At 34.6% G+C, this 20951-nt stretch overlaps 3 protein-coding genes and 1 long non-coding RNA gene across 4 annotated transcripts; 1 reads left to right on the top strand and 3 right to left on the bottom strand.

Annotated features, from left to right (window-relative positions):
* Positions 1-962: 962 nt before the first annotated feature.
* LOC127120312 (STS14 protein) lies at positions 963-1820 on the top strand. Its single transcript, XM_051050726.1, has one exon. It carries the CDS (start codon positions 1108-1110, stop codon positions 1654-1656), a length of 549 nt encoding a protein of 182 aa, XP_050906683.1. The 5' UTR covers positions 963-1107; the 3' UTR covers positions 1657-1820.
* A 6511-nt stretch (positions 1821-8331) lies between these two features.
* Positions 8332-12290, bottom strand: LOC127120311 (uncharacterized). The gene is made up of 11 exons (XM_051050725.1): positions 11574-12290; positions 11423-11490; positions 11092-11175; positions 10782-10898; positions 10295-10681; positions 9667-10073; positions 9456-9555; positions 9306-9365; positions 9123-9209; positions 8877-9005; positions 8332-8782 (listed from the first exon to the last, which is right to left on the bottom strand). Exons 2-11 carry the CDS (start codon positions 11486-11488, stop codon positions 8480-8482), a joined length of 1740 nt encoding a protein of 579 aa, XP_050906682.1. The 5' UTR covers positions 11489-11490; positions 11574-12290; the 3' UTR covers positions 8332-8479.
* A 5685-nt stretch (positions 12291-17975) lies between these two features.
* On the bottom strand, positions 17976-18651 carry LOC127121541 (uncharacterized). The gene is made up of 3 exons (XR_007803483.1): positions 18547-18651; positions 18183-18432; positions 17976-18056 (listed from the first exon to the last, which is right to left on the bottom strand). It is a non-coding gene; the product is annotated as an uncharacterized LOC127121541 (long non-coding RNA).
* Positions 18652-18721: 70 nt separating this feature from the next.
* LOC127121540 (uncharacterized) lies at positions 18722-20054 on the bottom strand. The gene is made up of 3 exons (XM_051052014.1): positions 19576-20054; positions 18977-19069; positions 18722-18899 (listed from the first exon to the last, which is right to left on the bottom strand). Exons 1-3 carry the CDS (start codon positions 20044-20046, stop codon positions 18744-18746), a joined length of 720 nt encoding a protein of 239 aa, XP_050907971.1. The 5' UTR covers positions 20047-20054; the 3' UTR covers positions 18722-18743.
* Positions 20055-20951: the final 897 nt, after the last annotated feature.

Below are 20951 nucleotides of genomic sequence, written 5' to 3'. Positions count from 1 at the left end.
CACTTGTATTTAAGCAAGTGAGTGGTGTGAACAAATAACATCTTTAATTCCTTTTGCAATCTGCAGTAGTGTGTGTGCGTGCACCCATTTGTAACTGTTTTAAGAGTAGTAGAAGTTTGTTATTATTCTTTCTTCTCTCTCTTGTTCCATTATTCATCTTTATCATCTTGTGCACCAACATTTACTTGTATTTCAGTATCAGTATAATCTAAATTACAATCGGTTTCAAGTATATCACGAGAGCCAGTTATGGTTGAGTTATCTTCTATGTTGGCAATATTTAACCTACCATATGGGTACACAATTCTTATTTCTTAATACACAGATATAGGTCAACAAGAAATAAAAATAAAGGCATACGGCATAAGAATATCATGAAAAGTCAAAACAACAATAAAGTTGTATATTCAACCAGTTAACTTATCAACAATTAAGCGATCAAAACAACGAAGACAAGAACAAAAAGACAACAAGAACTAAATCAATAGACGATGGAGTTAAGGGTTGAGTACTTACTATTACGAACACCGAAGAAAATAAAGAGAAGAATCAAGAGAACTTCTACTTTAAGTCAGGCGAAGAAAAATAGTGAGATTCGAAGCTTTTTTTTCTATACATTAATGCTTGTAATAAGAAAAAAAAGAACTCCAATGAACATAAAAAGACTCTCAATTTGTGCTTAACAAAGAATAAACAGTTGGCCAAGCCACTAATTTAATAATGTGGATTCTTATTACCACTTTTTCATATCTATTTTTAAATAATAATAAAAACTGATATGTCAAAATATTCCATTATTATTGGTTGACGGTTTAAAGAAAAGCTTTATACTGTCGATGCATGAGTATTATATATATATATATATATATTGCAATACAGCTTGCATTCCATGTCAAATGTCAATGTTACCAACAAGTCTCTAAACTACAAAATCTTCTATTGAAAAATCACAATCATGGACAACTTAGTAAATCCACATCATGTCTTGGTATTTTCCCTAGTCGCGTTTGTTTGTATTATAAATAATTGACCCTCCCATCCGTGACTTCGACTTTAAAACAGTACAACCTTCTTCTTGTCATTATTATTTTCAAAAGATAAGGTCACATGAAAATGTTACATTTCTTCCCTCTCTTCTCACTTGCTGCTCTAACCGTATTCATCATCTCCTCCAACGCCGCAAGGCCAGCAGCCACCGTTCCAGAACCCGTATCGCCACCACTACCACCAGCAGCTCAAGAGTTCCTAGACTCTCACAACAAAGCAAGAGCCGAAGTCGGGGTTGAGCCACTTCAATGGAACGAGATGCTAGCGAAAGACACAAGCTTACTAGTCCGTTACCAAAGAAACAAAATGGGATGCGATTTTGCGAACTTAACGACAAGCAAATACGGCGGTAACCAGCTCTGGGCGGGTTCGGCGGTTGTAACTCCGAGCAAAGCGGTGGAAGAGTGGGTGAAGGAGAAAGATTTCTACATCCATGCAAACAACTCTTGTGTTGCGAAACATGAGTGTGGTGTTTATACGCAGGTTGTGTGGAAGAATTCGGCACAACTTGGGTGTTCACAAGCTAGTTGTAGTGTTAAGGAGAAAGCTAGTTTGACGATTTGTTTCTATGATCCACCTGGTAATGTCATAGGGGAGACTCCATTTTGATTCATGTATTTCAATTTCAAGTAATGCTAGTTATTAGTGTCTGTTTCTTAAATTAGAATGTGTAACTTGAAATGTGCCAAGAGAGATTAATATTTCACTTTAGTTAGTTAGTTTAACTTTATCTCTTGTTATGGTTGTTAATTGAGGTGGATCTTTTGTGTGAATTTGTGCATATAAATTAGTTTAATGTTTAGATTTTTTTCTTTTTAAATATGATAGAGTAGTTTAGAAGAATAGACAAGGTAGACAAAGATACCAAAGGTATCAACATCCAAAGTCAGGAAATCCTTACCTTATCTAAATCACACAGTCCGAACTAGATTTGTCTAGATTGTGTAATTCCAAATTGCAAAATCTCAAAACTTTTTTTCTTTAAATTTTTGGAAATTCATATAAACCAATTCTGAAAAATCATATTCAAGTCTTGAAGTCATAAGTAAATGGTAACTTCTCATCTCCCTTCATTTTAGTCTTTTTTTCGCTACATTTTCTTTTTTCTGTATGGTTTTAGATTGACAAAACTCGATACTTTTTTTTACGGCTTTTAGATTGAGTTTAAGGTTTATGATATAATTTGTTAAAATTGCTTTTGTTTTTGTTTTACTCCGAAGAGATATAGCAATGCACAAGAAAGATTCAATTACATTCAAAAAAAATTTGTTGTGAAAATCTATCAATAATATTAATCACGTTTAAAATAATAATATGTGAAACAAACAGGTGACGATAAAAATAAACAGATTCAAAAAAATTAACATATCAAATCACTACAACAATTCGGTGATTGGCGGTCAAAATCATAATAATTTAAAAATAAAACATTGGCAAATTAAATTTAGTATAGTTTACGGACAAAAGTGGTGTTGCAAATTATTAGTCATGGTTAAATTATATTTTAACCACGGTAATTCTGAATGTGGTAACAAATATTGGTCACAGTTGTACCGTAGTCAAAAGGCATATTAGAAATTTCAAATATATATTTAGTTACGGTTTAAATGTAGCTAAAATTGTTAAGTGAAAAAAAATTATTCAAATGATGTAATCGGTTACCACATAGGTGTAATCGGTTACAGTTGAGCGAAATTCACTTCTGGATTGAAAATAGAAAGTTGACTCGAGGGTGTAACCGGTTACTTCGCAGTAACCGATTACCACGGTTATGTTTTTGTTTTGTTAAAATCGTTGTAACCGGATAGAGGTTTTATGTAATCGGTTATAGGTAGTTAGTTTTCAGATTTTCAATTAAGTTAGGTTGTTACTTGTGTCTCAATCCACTTTTATATATATATATACCAATATACTCTCTCTAATTCTCTCCCTCACCCTCCACACATTCAATCCCTTCATTTTCACTAATCGGATGATTCCAAGTTTTAACATTTGACATCTAAGTGTCTGGTTCAATCCACATAACACCTAGTGTGCAACATGAATTATGTCTCCAATGAAAGAATCTTTATAAACCCATTCATTCTTGATGCGAAGAAGTACGAAAAATGGTGCAAACAAATGAATGTGTTGTTTGGCTACCGAGATGTTCTTGAAGTGATCAAGAACAAAGTAAATCCTCTTGTCAAAAGTGCAACGGATGAACATCGAGCAACACATAAGGAATAAAAGAAGAAAGATTTCAAGGCGCTGCTTTTGATCCACCAATGTGTGGATGATGACAACTTTGAGAAATTTGGTGATTACGATTCATCGAAGCAAGTGTGAGAAATCTTGAAAAAGGCATACACAGGGGCTGACAAGGAGAAGGTGGCGAGGTTACAAATGTCAACTTGAGTTGATTCAAATGGAGGGGAAAGAGACCATCGGTCATACCCAATGTTGCCACTCGATCAATAAATCAATGCATTCACAAGAATTTTGCATCACCTGCACATCATAACATGCATTTCTTTCAACATAATGCTTAAAATCTCGACCAGAATACATTTTCGATTTTAGAGACAAACTGGTTGAATCATTTCTTAAATGTGCGTAAATTTAGTGGGCGAAAAATTTAAAGATTGGGCTTGCAGTTGTCAATTTTATTAATCTACGGTTCACGTAGTTTAACATGATGTGCTCATTTTATTTTTTAGACTCCTTTTGCAATCGCATTTTGATCAGCCTAAGCCTTTTCAACTAAGCATTTTTTACTTCAAAATTTGATCGAAACATGTCTTTTTTCCATAAGTTTATTTCACGCTAATCATTTTAGTGCATTCATTTTAATTTTATGAGTACTTTTACGCTTGATTTTTATTCATTTTGAGTTATTTTATTTTTATTCTTTTGTCAAATTATTCAGAATAAATAAATAGAATTTACTATGTATTCATTTTGATTTTATTGTGTTTAGTCAAAAATGTTTGAGTTTTATTTATTTAAATTGATTTTGATCTCTTAAAGCATCTATAAAGGGCAATGTTGGCATGTTAATTTAATTAGTGATATGTGTTTATTTGTGTTGATCTATAGCCATTGTACACCCTAAAATTCCTAGAGAACGACGACTTTTGGAAAACCGAGTACGAAGAGGCAAGTAGGTCGGATAGCCATAATCTTGCACAAGTCGGAACCCGATTAGGGTTCACTTAGATACAAATCAAGCACATCGGAACCAACCTTGTAATAACACTGACAGAAGAACAAATCGGATCCGACCTCAGTACTAGGAGACCATATGAACAATCACAATGGACGGTTATAAAATATCCCCATAATTGCATGAGAGTTACAGAAACTAAGGGAAAAGCGTTATTTGATAAATACATAAGGCGGCGGACGTTATCCAAAGTCACCTTAATGAGGGATATGAAGAAGCGTCCTTTGAAGGATCGTTGATGAAGTGAAGGAATATAAGAGGATACTTCCCCCATGAAAAAAGGGACAACGAATATACCAATATACCTCCTAACAAAATAGGACAACTGTGGCTTCACCTGACTAGTTTCAGGGGAGTTTCTCCAAATAGTATTTAGCAATAACAACCATTGATTCAAATTAATCAAGGGCTCACAAGCATTATCCATTTATATCTCTATCATCCAATCATAAAAATTAGAAAATAACAAAAAGAAATAGAAATAAAAGAAAGAGAGGAAGAATATGCGCCTGATAGTTGACTAATGAAAAGGAATATTCTTCTCCATCCCCCCCCCCCATAAGAGGGTACTTCCCCCATGAAAAAAGGGACAACGAATATACCAATATACCTCCTAACAAAATAGGAAGACTGTGGCTTTACCTGACTAGTTTCAAGGGAGTTTCTCCAAATAGTATTTAGCAATAACAACCATTAATTCAAAATAATCAAGGGCTCACAAGCATTATCCATTTATATCTCTATCATCCAATAATAAAAATTAGAAAATAACAAAAAGAAATAGAAATAAAAGAAAGAGAGGAAGAATATGCGTCTGATAGTTGACTAATGAAAAGGAATATTCTTCTCCACAACAACCCCCCCCCCCCCCCCCCAATTGGATACACGCGTGAAAAGAAAAGGGAGGGGATATATTTTTGGAATTTTCCTTACTCGGGATAAGAAGGAACATGTGATCCCCCAAGCTTTGGCTAACCCACCAATCCAAACTCTCTCCTTCGAATGAAAATAAATTTTTTCCATCAATTGACCCTCCATTCAAAAGCTGAGAAAAAAATATCTCTTATTTTTTTAATAAACTCTCTCACCACATTCAATAAAGCAAGAGAAAAAGGGGGAAATTTAAAAAAAAATCAAAACCATGATATCATTTTCCTCTCACAATTCACGCAGGGAGTCTGCACCCATGAAGCTAATTTTCTTCTTCCACTTTAAGACAACCACGTAAAATCCACCTTCACCTTTTCATCTTTCTCCTCACTACACCGTCCCACCACCATTTTAAATAACCTCACCAATCTAAGCCTCCTCCCTAACCCTTATCTCTCTATCTTCAACCTTCCTCGACAACACTTCAAATTTCCTCATCATCAGTTCTTTGAACTTCGACACATTCTTCAAACTATTTTTCAGTTACTAGTAAGTCATCGAATTATAAGCATATAATTGTTATATCTTGTGCCACAACATGTGCATAGACACCATACTCAAACTCGCATTTAAGGAATCTCAATTTGACTAAGTATGAGTCGATCTTCTTGTTCCATGCCCTAGGTGCTTGTTTGAGGCCATAAAGCGCTTTATGCAACTTATACACTTTCATTACTTCCTCCTGTATCACAAATCCAGGAGGTTGTATGACATAGACTTCTTCGTCAAATGGATCATTCAAAAATATTGATTTCACATTTGAGTGAAATGTCGACCAACCTTGCTTGCATGCCAAGGCAACTATTAGTCGAACAGTCTCCAATCCAACTAGTGGTGCATATATTTTAGAGTAGTCCACTATGTTGTGGGAGTTTTTCACTAGGGAGCATTGAATATTTTGGGACTTCTTTTTTTTAGAGCAACACCTTTGTGAGAGACACACCACATATTCATCCAAAACCTTAAGGTAATAGGTGGGTGGATTGTCTCACTTATAAATGCTCAAGTCTTCATATTTCCAACCAATGTGGAACTATTACTCACACTTGATACATTCTCAACACTCTCTCTCAAGTGTGACTCCACAATGCTCCCCCTCAAGTGAAAGCTCTTCTTACTTCTACAAACTCTTGTACCGCATGGAACATTTCTTATTCACCACACTGACGTTGTTGACTTTCGATACAAGTAATGTAGTCCTTTTCTCAAACCAAAGGCTCATGATATCATTTGCTGGAGAGTTTTTCACTAGGTAGCATTGAATATTGTGGGACTTCTTTTATTTAGAGCAATGCCTTTGTGAGAGACGCACCACATATTCACCCAAAACCTTAAGGTGATAGGTGGGTGAGTTCTCTCACTTATAAATGCTCAACTCTCCACATTTCCAACCAATGTGTGACCATTACCCACACTACTCACACTTGATACATTCTCAACACTCCCTCTCAAGTGTGACTCCACAATGCTCCCCCTCCAGTGAAAGCTCTTCTTACTTCTACAAACTCTTGTACCACATGGAACATTTCTTATTCACCACACTGACGTTGTTGACTTTCGATACAAGTAAGGTAGTCCTTTTCTCAAACCAAAGGCTCATGATATCATTTATTGGAGAGTTTTTCACTAGGGAGCATTGAATATTGTGGGACTTCTTTTTTTTAGAGCAACGCCTTTGTGAGAGACGCACCACATATTCACCCAAAACCTTAAGGTGATAGGTGGGTGAGTTCTCTCACTTATAAATGCTCAACTCTCCACATTTCCAACCAATGTGTGACCATTACCCACACTAATCACACTTGATACATTCTCAACACTCCCTCTCAAGTGTGACTCCACAATACTCCCCCTCAAGTGAAAGTTCTTCTTACTTCTACAAACTCTTGTACCGTATGGAACATTTCTTATTCACCACACTGACGTTGTTGACTTTCGATACAAGTAAGGTAGTCCTTTTCTCAAACCAAAGGCTCATGATATCATTTGTTGGAGAGTTTTTCACTAGGGAGCATTGAATATTGTGGGACTTCTTTTTTTTAGAGCAATGCCTTTGTGAGAGACGCACCACATATTCACCCAAAACCTTAAGGTGATAGGTGGGTGAGTTCTCTCACTTATAAATGCTCAACTCTCCACATTTCCAACCAATGTGTGACCATTACCCACACTACTCACACTTTATACATTCTCAATACACTCCTGCTCTCTGAAGAAAACCTCGAGCTACCAATCTCGCCTTATGTCTTACTATTGACCTATCAGCATTGTGCTTCAACTTGAACACTCATTTCACTTTGATAGCTTTTGTATGTGTTGCCAATTCGACTAACTCCCATGTGTTGTTTCTTTTGATTGCTAATTCTTTGACCATAGTAGACTTTCACTGTTTATCGTTTAAGGCTTCGCTATAGTTGATTGGTTCAGCACTTGCAAGTAAGGCAGAATGAACGAATTATCCATTTGGTGTGACTTCATCATCACCAATCACTTCATAGTTTTGTAGCGGTAAGAATCGTGCTTAAAAATATAACGAGTATTATGTCAATCCTTTAACTTCCTAAACACATGTGGCATGTAAAGTTGAGGTGTTTAAGACAATTATGTCAGTTCTATTGGGTCATGAGGATGATATTTAACAATGGGGTTAAGAGCAACACACAAGTGAGAGACACCATATATTCAGTCAAAATCTTAAGGTGATAGGTGTGTGGGTTCTCCCACTTATTAATGCTCAAATCTTCATATTTCTAACCAATGTGAAACTTTACCACACTACTCACACTTGTTACTCGACAGGTTTGAATGTGCATGATTTAACTTGATGAATAAACCATCTCATCTTGCTGAGTGTTACTAGCTTTTTTTCAGGTATGATTTATTACTGGTGATATATTTTATTTTTTATCCTATTTATAATTTATATCATGTGTCACTGCTATGAATGTAATGTTATTACTATGAATAAAAATCTAATTAAATTATTTTTTCAGTGCATTCAGAATCACCAATCCAGACAAATCATGTCCAAACTATATGATCCAGAAAGAATCAAAACTGACAAAAGAAAAATGATTTTTGTCTTTAAGCTAGCACAAACTTCCAACAGGTTTGACAGTCACAAAACATACTACATGTGTGCACAGTCCTGTTGTCAAATGTCAACTGATATATCAGAAAATTATTTACCTTCTTCACAACACAATCTTACAACTTCAATCTACTTTTGTACAAAAAATTACATAGAACAAACAATGTAAAACCATTTCCTCATTAACAAGTTAAAACTATCAAGTATCATTTTAGAACATCCTTAGATATAAGATATCTAAAATTAAAGTTATGTGGAATCCATTCTATGCACTTCTTGGATTTCGCAAGCTGACATTTCTTAACTCTTTTCCTTAGTGATTCTGGCAGAGATTCTAGGATCATGTCCATGACACCACTAGGACACAAATCCGAGTCTTTCGCGAATGATTCGATAAGCTTTGGTAGAAGTATTTTTTGGTCCTTGCGTACGCCTAATGTAGCTCGAATGTATTCGTCCTTCGCTACTTCTAGATCTTGAAACACCCTCTTTGGTGTATATACGCGAACCTGTCATATTCATCGGAAGATTTTATTAGACGTCAGTGTAAAACTAATTTATGCTCGAAGTTCATAATATGCTAGAAATGTATTAGAAGAATACCGCGGGGTCAGAATGGTTTCCGGAACAAAGAGCAAAGTGTGAAAGAGGCTCGAGATGCGCTAATGCATATGCTTGTCTTCCATCTCCGGTTTTGAATTTTGTCTTCGAAGAAAAAAACAAACGTAGCCACTACATAGACGAGACGAGTTCGAACATGCTCCCATGTTAGTCACTAGTGTATAGGATTTTATTCATAAAAAATATTTTTTGTTTTTATATGTAAGTGGTTTGGATCATAGGATTCACCTGTCCGGGGCGAGACATTCGACACCGAAGTATAGTGTTTTGTATTGTGTCTGCGCTAACTATATAACCTCCAACATTATATGCAGCCTGCAAAGAGAAAGCAAGAAGATATATCACATACTAAAGACTAAGAAGAGCTTAATTTTTTAATGACTTAAGCTATTTCTAAAAGTGCTTTTTTACCTTTAGAAGAAGAAAGACTCTTTTCATACTGTTTTGTGGAATGCCATAAGCCAAAAATGCCTGTTAGAAACCAAATAAGAGATTATGAATCCAACTAATCAAATTCGACAAATGCATGAGAAGATATTATAGAGAAACTTTTTCAATTACATGCATCACTAAAGCATTGTGAATGTTGATCCAGAAAGCTAGCTTCTCGTCGTGTTCTAAATTTCCAGGATCTATTTCTTCTAATCGAGAAATAAGCGACCTGACAAACACAAAAAGTGAATTTTAGCGATAGATTGAACGAACGTTTATATCATACAGATCATCTGTGCAAATTTTTAAGTAAATCTAATTTCACATTTATCAGACTCACTTGTAATTTTGAAGCAATTTTTTTGTATCACCCGATTTCTGATTCTCTTTATAAATCCAAGGTATTTCAACCATGGTGCTGTATGGTCCACTAAACTCCTTGAGTCCTTCAACATGGAAAGGGTTGTCTAACCTTACATCAAAAGAGGAGTTATTGTTCTTGAACCTTGGACTCCACGTATCGCCTTGATCACCGATAGAGAAGTTGCTCGTCGAGGACAACGATGAAATGGGAGATGAAAGGCCTGGATGTATCATAGGAGGGTCTGCAAGCTTGCAATATAGAGCTGATATGCATTTGACCATATCCTCAGAAAGTTTATTAGGCTCCATTGGAATATGATCGGATATTCGCGTACCGAGATGTTCCGCAAGACTGATTATATTTGAAGAAGAGCTTTCAACATACTGCATTGAAATAAGTGATAGTCAAAATCCAAACAAGGCCTCAAGACAAATCAATGTCTTGAATTGACTTATTTAAGTTTAACTACCGGTATTAACACTACGTGTCCACGAGGCGTTCTTCGACTTATATCTATAAAATCTCGAGGATAACTTATTGAAAACAGCTTATAACTAACATGAAAACAGTTTGACTTAACAGAATTTCATGAGACTAGATTTACCTCCATCATGGACAATGGTTGCGAATGACAGGCGCGTAGAGCTTTGGTTAAAGATTCTTCTGCAGGAGAAGCTCTTGTAAATGCTGTACAATGCGATAACGAAGAGTGACAACGATAAACACCGGAATCTAAATGTTTTTCTTTCCCTAAAGTCTCCATTTCATATCTACTATGTTCCTTCGGCAAATTCTCAAGCTCATCATGGCCATTATATTGAAGTGTAGAACTCTCATTTTTGGTTAAGACCTCAGGCACAGAAGGTTCAACAAATGCTGCTTGAGGTAATTTTTGATCGAAAGCTTTTCGGTACAATGAGAGAAGATGTTGTTCTAAATACACAACTTCTAACTCCAATACCGCAATTTCCTTAATCAATTCTGTTGCTGGCTGCATAACAAAAATAACAAACAAGATTAAAACATGACAAACAAAGGCCTAAAACAATGTAAATGTACAGTTCCAAAGTTCATAGAACATGTCGCGTTACCTTATGCATTGTGTTTTCATTTGAATTGACAAGTGATGAAGATCTGTATCCAAGCGCTTTTTCTAATGTGGATCTAACCTCAAACTGATCTTGTAATCTTCTCTCTAGCTGTAGAATCTGCCACAAGAGCATGGCCAAAAGTCAGACTTAGTGGATGCAAAAAGTCGTTATATATTGATGAATGCAATGCACCAACCAGAAAAAGACAAACAAAAGAACATGATTAAATAGGCCAAAGTGAAATGAATATAACATGATTACAGGAAAACATGCATCATAAGAATTATGAGGAGCAGTTCTGGTATTGTACCTCTTGTTTCATAGCACTATGGACTTCACTTGTAGGGATTGGTTTATTCTTTGCTTTAGCATAATCGGTGACGTAGTCGATATCCTAAAAACAAATTCAAACCAATACTTGAGGAAAATGAGACTTGTTTTCTATGTGGGGACTATAGGGAATGATACCAAAATGGACCATTAATGTCACAACATTATGGTTGGGACTAATGACATCAATCATATATACCTTTGGAAAAGAACGAAATAAAAGTGTACCATCAATTCTAAGATCATACGGAAATAAAAAGAAATCATGATCATTTCAAAATGAAAAAAAAAAATAGAGTAATCGATTATACCATCTTCATTCTGTCTGAGGCCTCAACTTGATTATCTGGATTTTCTCCACCTTTTTCAAGTTCCATACCTAAAAACCACAAAAACCATAGCTATTCACAAAAAACACACAATTCACAGAACAACATAGTGACAAAAGATTCACCATCTTACCTAGGAACTTCACAGCAGAGAACTCAGATGAATGACAGAAAAAAGCCTCTAGAATCCAAACTAGTTGTTACCAGTGATCACTAAACAGACTCAAACACTTGACAAGTTCCTTTTCATTTTCAGAAAAGCATAGTTTCCTTCCAGGAACTATCCTCAAAGTGATAATTTTCTGCTTATGCTTAATGTCTATCACATGAAGAAGAATGTGAAGAAAAGACTAGTTACTCTTTTTGATCAAATGACCCTTCTCTTAGAAGACTCTCCCCTCAAGTTTAGTGTTCTTACTTCTTTCTATAACCTTTGTAAAGTATGAACTTTTTGCATTTTACATGAAAAGAAGCTCTTAGAGAGAATCCCTTTAAAGCTTTAACACAAAAACTAAATCTTTATAGAATAATAACTTTGACAATTGTGAAAGAAGTGCAAATGTCAAAGCATAAATAAAAAATAAAATAAACAAGTCTCACTCTAAGTAAAGTCTATAGAAAAACAAAATAGATAGTGGATGGACCCTTAATTGCTAAGTAGAAAAATGTACCATTTATTTTTCAACATTCTCTTCTCTCATTAGGAAGCAAGTGGGGAAGTTGGTGACCCTTTTGTCTCATTTTGCATCTACCATTTTATACTTAGAAACTAAGCCATTTTATTTGACAAGAAAGAATAAGGACAAAAATATTAATGTGACAACAATTGAATAGTTCTTTATTCTTAGCTCAAAAGATACATACATTATGATTCATGGTAAGCAATCTTTATATATTGTTAGAGAAGTCTCAAGTAAAAAAACTTCATTTTTTTTGTTGTGGTTTTTTACTTTTAAGGCCAATAGTGTTATTAGACTAAAGTTTTTGTGTTATGTAAAGAACAATAATGAGAAAACAAGTGACTAAGTAACAAAATGGTGGAGTGTAAGAAAGAAAAGCAAGGATTTACCTAAAAAGTGATGAAAGTTAAGAGGAAAAGGGCATTGGATACTTGAAAGGAATAGAGGTTTTGTGGGGTTCTCTTTGTCAAAATGGCTTTTTTTTAAAGGAGATACCTATATTGTCCTTGAGTATCAAAGAGAGTAACGTTTGTCAAAGAATCAAGAAATATAATATAGTAATGTGGAATCACCTTTTTTATTATAAGAAAAGAAAGTGATGGGAGTGTGGTAAGGTGGATAGTTCTTTCTTGTTGTCCTCATACAAAACAACCCTACTTGTAGATAAAGTTTCTTTTTTTATGCTTGCACACTTGTGTAAACATAAAAAAGTGCGAGAGAGGAGCTTAAATTTAGGACTATAGGTGAAAGATAAAGAACATTAACCATGGTTAATAAGAACTTTTTATAAAAAAAACTAAAAAGAACTTTTTTTTAAATGGAGATTATGTATAATAACTTGTGGCATTACTTGTAAGGAAAATCACTTGTTTTACGGTTTTGAAAAAATTATCAATGGAAAAAATTATTGAGTCAAAGTGCAGATTAGGTCACAGTTTTTAAGATATTTCACGACACAATTTAAAAATACATTTCATATGATCATGAGAATAAAACAACTATGTTCTATTGTATAATTACTATTGCATTGTAGGTAATTGATCTAAAAATACACCTTCATATAACATAAAGATCAATCGATTATGGTATAAATACCTGTGGTAGTATCATGTGAATACTAGTCGTAGTTTCTGGTTAAAAGCAGTTCGTATCTTGAACCAAGCAGACAGTAGAAATAAGAACAGAAATGAAAAATATTGAAATGGAACCGAGACAAGAGAGGAGAAAGATTCCTATTTGATTCAAAAATTTATAGTGCAAAATATGAGTCGGACGGACGGCGGGTGCAAATGATGGTTTATTGTGCTGCGTCTTCACCCTTTTTCAAAATTACGTATCCTTTGGTATTATTTATTTTTTACTATTTCGAGTACGACAAAATAATAGATATTTTAAAGCCGACCTGAGCCAACCGACAACAAAGGACGCACATGATGGTTTTTTTTGTTGCATTCTCACTCTTTCACAAAAATTATACCTCTTTGGACAACATCTAAATTTAATTAATAATCATTATTATTATTTTAATTAAGTGAAAAAATTTATAGAAGTTCTGTAATTTTAGTCTCCCTATGAACAACAAAAACAAAATGCAGGGTTCTTATTTGGACTCATCTTATATTTTAACCTTCAATGTAGAGTCCAAATATACATCAACTTCCAACAAATAAACAAATGAAACTTCTATTTTATCTTATTATATCAAAATTGCATATAAGTTAGAAGGACCATTTAAAATGCTAAAAAACAGCACTATAGAACAGAAAATATATCTGTATAATATATGGTTTCAGATCAGTTGAATTGAAGGTATCAATTTTTCAAATGAATCTGACAGACATGCTTCCTTGATCCATGTAATTATCGAAAAAAACATATTGCAATTTGAAACTATCTTTACTTAATGAATAGGATTACAATAGTACAAAAAACTGTGGCATCCCAATAATAAGGATTGAAATTAATTCACATAGTTCTATATGACTGAGATTCTCCTAAAAACAACAAATAAAATCCAGTTATCAACACTAGACCAGTTCTCTGAAATTGTAAACTTGTTTGTCTTGCATAAACATTTTCAATTGAAAGTTAGAGTGTGTTAAGAGTCCGATTTGATTGGATAATGACGGAAAATGTGGACAACATTTATTTTACAAATCGATTTTGTAATTATTGAATTTATCTTCAATTCTAATGTTAATATATTATTAGAGTTTATAGGTATGATAGATTCATTTATTTGAATTTATTATTGTAATATAAATGTGATTTAGAAGTCTCACCCTTATAAGTTTAAAGACTCATATTTAATGTTAAAATTTTGGATAAAAAGGTGATATCTCTTTCAATTATATGGTTGCCTATGAAGTTAAGAAAAATATATTTATCAAGTCTTATATTGAATAGTGAAAAGGTATTTGTTTTGTATACTTTCTCAACTTTAGTATTATAGTCGACTCTTTAATTAAGTGACTGATTTCTTATATCGAAAGTCTTCTTGACAATGTAGTGGTCATGCAACATATTACTATTGGAAAAATCCCAAGATCTACCTTGATTAGAGATAGAATCTTGAAAAAGTTTATATAGAGCGACACCCATCGTCTTACAAGTTGGTTTTGTAAGGATGAGTTAGGTCAAACTCTAATAGTAATGTTGAAGTGTCTCTGATGTGATAAGGTGTCAACATCAGTACAACTGTACAAGTTTATGTGGATGAAATAAGCTTTAGGGAAAGCATATAAGTGGTGGACCTCCACTTGAAAGAGAGATTGTTTTGATACAAATTTGATAGATGTCTTAACTTGTTTGAAAAGTGAGTTGAGCACTTTTAAGTAAAATAATTCATATATTTAATTCTTAAGGTTCCTACATTTTCGTGAACGGGTGTGGGTAAAGAAGTTAGTTCATGAGAGGAAGTTTCGCTTTGGATCATGGAATATAAACATACTTACTGGAAAATCTATGGAAATAGTGGATGTTATGGTTAGGAGGAATATTAATTTTATGTGCCTTTAAGAAATTAAATGGACGGGTAAAAAAGCGAAAGAATTAGACAACCACTACAACAAACAAGACCTTAGACAGCGCTTTTTTAAATCTTAAAAGCGCTGTCTAAGCCCCCCCCCCCCCCCTTAGACAGCGTTTTGGCCAAAAGCGCTTTATAAGACCCTCTTATTTTAAATTTTTTAGGTATACCTTAGACAGCGCTTTCCAGGTTTATAAACCAGAATTTCTACCTGTTTTCAACCAGATTTTGACAGACAATTATCACATTTTATATATGCCATTTTGGCCTTTTTTCTACCAATTTTTGGCTAACAAATATATATATATACCAATTCAAACCAATTTTGCCTTAAATGTATCAAAATATATACAAATTTATGTACACATTTACAAGTCATAACATATACTACAAATGTACACATTAATTACAGAAATTTATGAACAAACATTGAGCTTTATCATGAATTGACACCACTCCTCTTTGATTTCGTCCACTTGATCCTTTGTATAAAATGCACACTTGAATTCATCAAAGTACTACATAATAATATAACATATTTTGAATTAATTCCAACTATTTAATTATATGAGATATGTGTAAATATAAAAATAACTCATAAGTTAGAAATACATACATCGGTGGGAATCTTTAATCGGCCCAAAGCAAGAGTATCTCGCATAAACCTCAACATGAAATACCCGCAATCTATTTGATTACGTTGTTGAGGACACTACATATGAAAAAAAAAATATGGATTATAAATCCTAAGTTTTATCAATTGTCATCACTAATATAATAAAAAATGTGGTAATTAAAAATATACCGCCACTTTAATCCATGTAATGGAGTTGGCGCCCCTCCTTGAGGTTTGGATATCTCGTTGGGCCCGAAAAGCTTGTAGGACGCTAATAAAATAAAAATGAAGCAATTAGAACAATTCACATAAACTAAGAAAATTTTTGAACATTCTCACTTACGTGTCAATTAGGACCTTCATATCCGGGTATGTTGTCCAATCATTTCCTAACGAGTCAAGATAATACACAATTTCTCGGATAGGATTGATTGCGAGCAACAACCAATGTCCACTGTAATGATTAGGCAAATGTTAGATGGTAACTTGGAAAATAATTATAATAGATGAATTTAGAATGAAATGCTAACCCGGTATTAAACGGTATAAAAAACAACTTCTCCGCATCTTTATTTTTGCTATATACTACTGTTGCCCCTTTCAACAGGATGTGGGCTTTCCGTAATCCAAGCATAGCATGCATAAGTGTGTAATAAACAGGTTCAGAATGAATATCAACCTGCACGTTTCAATAACAGTTTAAAAACCACTTTCGGAATTGCAACTAACAGAAAAGGCCAGGACAAAAGTTCATACCACCCTGCAAACTATAACAGAAGTTCTTAATTCATACCAGAAACGGAATAGACCAATTGTCATAACAACATACCATTATACAAGTCCACGATAACATTATATTCATAATTCACAAAACTAACCAATATAACAAAACAAAGCCAAATTAAGTTACACATCCACTCAAGTCCAAATTGAAACTAACATTTTGATTTGTAACTAACCATTGCATTTCATATAAGTTTAGCATTAATTTCATGAGCATTGTAACAGATTTTGAAGGATATATAAACGAAATTCCAGTTTCACAAAAGCAATTTTCTTCATCCATTCCAATTTTTAAAGATTCACTCATTCACAAAATTCCAGTTTCACAGAAGAAATTCTTCATTCATTCATGAAGCAGAATTGTCATATATTCATCCATGAATTTTCCACAAGTCAGAAACGGCACAAATCAAAAGTTTTAGAACATACATAACAACGCCACAGTTAGCATTCCACAGGAAAATAAGTATACCCTTAATTAAATCCTAATAATTACACATAGACATCATTGAAACTCGCTAATAAAAAATTACCAAAAGTGCAAGAATTAACCGTGGCAGCCCACCCCAATTCGGTACAGATGCAAATTCTGAAATCAGTTTGAAACCAAGGTAGTACATCCTGCATAATTATCACAACAGAACGAATGTTGTAAGTTAACATTAACCAATATAACTGAATCTAACATAATCATGTAATACCGTCACTAACCCTACTTCAAGTTATTAACATGGTTTTCTAAACAACTCACAATTCAAACCATTCAAACAGCTTTTTAACAACATAGCAGTATGTTATAACCATCGTAAACGACATTTTAATCGAGTTTTACTAAGTATCGGTGGCAAAATTCTCAATTAACTTCAAATCCATTACAATTATTAAGTTGTTGGCAAGTGAGCAACTCAAAACACACTAGCTAGTGCTGTCTAAAACGAGTCGTTAGCAGATTCCCAAAATTAGTCATAACAACTTAACTGATACAACTTGCTGCGGTAACAGCTCCCGGCGCTCATGCCCAATGACAAGTCATGCACCAAGACAATCATTAGCATAGCGGAAAGTTTCAGCAAGTAAGTTCTACATCAAATAATCAGGCAAGTGTTTGGTCATGGTCTTGGCCTTCACTAATAATGTTTCTGATACTAATAGGCCATGACAGATCTCACCATCAACTTGCTAACAGATTTACTAACATCAATCTAACCTTTTGTAGTAACATAATTTCAAAGCAATCGATTATAAATAAAACTAACAGAGTCAAAAAATGGGAAATAACTAACAGCAGGACTTTGACTAACAGTTAAGTTTTTTTTTCTAATTTCATAATAACCATGACTAACTAGTTCTCTAACTTAACCTAACTAATTTTAAATTGATTTGACAGACTTGTAACTAACAAAACAAACTAACATTTTAACAACAGAACTTCCAACCACAACAAACCTTCATAGAAGTAACGTGCAAATCCAGCTGAACTGCAAGCTAAGGTCCAATTTTGACTTATCCCTGCAAGCAATACAACTATTTTAACTGATGGAAATAATTAATAGAAAATCAATTCACATATAAAATTAACTTGCAACTAACAGAGTTTTAACAAAAATCCTAACAACCTGCCCTAACATAACTAACCTGCCCGATCCGTTGCCCGATTTGGTTGAGAATACCATGTATATAACAGTGCAATCAGAAGCTTTTCTAGTTTTTTCATTCCTCACCTTCAATCTTCACTCTTCACTCTCAAGCTCTCTACCCTCATATTCAGAATCGGTTGCTTTTTGCTCAAAGATTAGAGCTCATTCTTCACAGTTCATCTCTGAGAAGCTCACTTCACTTCCCTCTCGCGTGACCACTTCGCCACGTAACCACCGCAGTGATGACTCTGCAATTCCATAACACAGTTCAGAAGAGTTGAAGAAGAAGAAGAATCGCAATCACAGTTGAGAAGAATAAGATACATAACGAGTGACACAACAAGAGGAAGAGAAGCTAATACCTGCGATTCTCTGAAAATCCACCGCACCGGAATTCTGAGCCGGATTGGAGTTGGATCCAAATTCGATCTTCCATTCGCAATTGGTGTTTAACATTAAAAGTAATATGTTCAATTATAAGGCATTAGTTGTCAAAAGTTACTAACAATGGAAAATCCAAGTCTTGAGACATGAGAGTTTGGGCAGTCAGCTGTTAACCTTAACACCATCCAACTTCAAACATAATTATGATTTTGAAAATATATAACAAAAGAAGCAGAGAAAACAAAGAACAAGAGATAACCTGAATCCGTGCTCCAGTAGAAGCTTGCATACTCTTAATTGTTTCTCCTCCTTTACCAATTATAAGGCCGACCTAAGAAACCAAATCAACTATAAACAAAACACTGTAGAAAGTACATGGGTGTACATATTTCGGGCAACTTTGCACACCTTATTGTTTGGGATTTGCATCGAAAATTCATCACCCCCAGATTGTGCAGCCATCCGTCTAGTACCACCACCGGCAGAAGCCCCGGCTTCAGCCTAGTAAAGAAGCAACTCTTATCAGTGATGTTAATGGTTACATTTCCCCCAGATTATTACAGTTAAAAATCAGTAGAAAACAACCATCGTCAATGACGCTTCACTAACAGGTTACAGTTAAGGCCATTCGACTTTGAAGATCATTTTAACAAATTCAGCACAAAACAATCATACTAAAGTTACAAAATCAGTTCAAAACAAATACTGTCAGCAATATTTCACTAGCAGGTTACAGTTGCAGTCATTCAAACCTCACTAGAGCAAATTAACCAGAAAACACACCATATTACAAATAGAAAGTCAATTCAAAACCACTCTTATCAGTGAATTTTCCCTGGCAGGATACAGAGCGCACTAATTCCAATATAATTTAAGCAAATTTATCATTAAACATTTCACATTGCATTTACAAAATCAGTTGAAAACAACTCTAACCAGTGATATTTCACTAACAGGCCAAAGTTACAGTGATTCCACAACATAATTAGAGAAAATTTAAAACAAACCTCAGCAAGGACTTCATTGATAAGTTTCTCAGCAGAAGCAACAGCATCAGAAGTACCCATAAGCTCAACCATCCTCGTAGTAGAATTAGGATCCGCATCCATATCACGAGTAACCTGAATCTTAGCCCCAGACTGCAACTGAAGATACTTAATAGTCTCACCTCCTTTCCCAATAAGAACCCCAACCCTACCATTAGGTATCTCAATCTTCTTACTAGAACCACCATAAGAACCAGCTGAATATTGCGGCTTCAAATCGTAAGAATCGAAGCCAGATTGAGGAGTACCATTATCGGACTTGGAACGTTTAGGATCGAAGGAAAGTGGAGGAGCGCCGCCGGTGACACAGAGGAGCCGAGCGGCGGCTTCTTGAGCTTTCTGTTTAGCGTTTGCGACTTCGAGTTGAATGTCAGTGGCGGTGGGTTGGTCTTCGTATTTGCGTTTTAGGGCGTATTGTGGTTCTTCCGCCATCGTGACAAACCCTACCAGTTCCATGCCTTAGACTGAGAACGAAAATAGAAGTCTGAAATTTAATTTTAATTAGACCTTAGACAGCGCTTTTGTGGAAAGCGCTTTCTAAGATATGCCTTAGACAGCGCTTTCCAAAAGCGCTTTCTAAACCCCCCCTTAGACAGCGCTTTTGGTTTTAATTTTTTTTTAATTTAAAGACTTTAGACAGCGTTTTATCAAAAGCGCTGACTAAGGTCTATATTTAAAAGCGCTGTCTAAGGGGGGGTCTTAGACAGCGCTTTTAGAAAGCGCTGTCTAAGACCCCCCCTTAGACAGCGCTTTCATTATTTTTTTGGAACATTTTCCGTGTTTTATTTTAATTTTAACCTTAGACAGCACTTTCTTTTAAAAACGTTGTCTAAGATGCGCTGTTAAAAGTCATTTTTGGCGTAGTGAACTCGGATTTTAAACTTTGATACACCGGAAAAGTTAGATCGAGAAATATGGTGGGGATCATTGTGGACAAGGTGTGGAATAAGGATATTACGGATGCGAAAAGAGTAAGAGAGTGAATCATAGCCTTGAAATTTGCAGTGGAACAAGATACCTTTAATGTTGTTAGTGCTTATGCACCTCGGGTTGGGTTAGTAGAACACCTTAAGGTAAATTTTTGGAGGACTTAGAAGGTTTACTCCAGGATATACCCGAAGGAGAAAAGTTTTTCTTAAGAGGGGATCTTAATGGACATGTATGAAGGGTAGTAAGAGATTTTAAGAGTGTGCAAGAGGGGTTGGCCTAGGGGAGGTGAATGCGGAGGGTAAATTCATCTTTGAGTTCTTGTCGGCTTTGGATCTTACTATAGCAAATACATGGTTTAGAAAAATAGATGAACATCTTATCACATCTAAAAGTGAGATGACATGTTC

Source organism: Lathyrus oleraceus, chromosome 2 (genome assembly GCF_024323335.1).
Source record: "Lathyrus oleraceus cultivar Zhongwan6 chromosome 2, CAAS_Psat_ZW6_1.0, whole genome shotgun sequence".
Classification (NCBI taxonomy): Eukaryota; Viridiplantae; Streptophyta; class Magnoliopsida; order Fabales; family Fabaceae; genus Lathyrus; species Lathyrus oleraceus.
The sequence above is the reverse complement of the archived record's forward strand: the minus strand, read 5'-3'. Positions and strand labels throughout refer to the sequence as shown.

Excerpts from the sequence above, each read along its gene's own strand:
- LOC127120312 (XM_051050726.1), top strand. The coding sequence starts at position 1,108 with ATGAAAATGTTACATTTCTTCCCTCTCTTCTCACTTGCTGCTCTAACC.
- LOC127120311 (XM_051050725.1), bottom strand. The coding sequence starts at position 11,488 with ATGGAACTTGAAAAAGGTGGAGAAAATCCAGATAATCAAGTTGAGGCC. Across the intron at positions 10,682-10,781 it reads ATGAAAACACAATGCATAAG|CCAGCAACAGAATTGATTAA; the intron begins GTAACGCGACAT and ends TTTGTTATGCAG. Across the intron at positions 9,006-9,122 it reads GAATGTCTCGCCCCGGACAG|TGGCTACGTTTGTTTTTTTC; the intron begins GTGAATCCTATG and ends TCGTCTATGTAG.
- LOC127121540 (XM_051052014.1), bottom strand. The coding sequence starts at position 20,046 with ATGGCGGAAGAACCACAATACGCCCTAAAACGCAAATACGAAGACCAA. Across the intron at positions 19,070-19,575 it reads TCAATGAAGTCCTTGCTGAG|GCTGAAGCCGGGGCTTCTGC; the intron begins GTTTGTTTTAAA and ends CTTCTTTACTAG. Across the intron at positions 18,900-18,976 it reads TGCAAATCCCAAACAATAAG|GTCGGCCTTATAATTGGTAA; the intron begins GTGTGCAAAGTT and ends TTGGTTTCTTAG.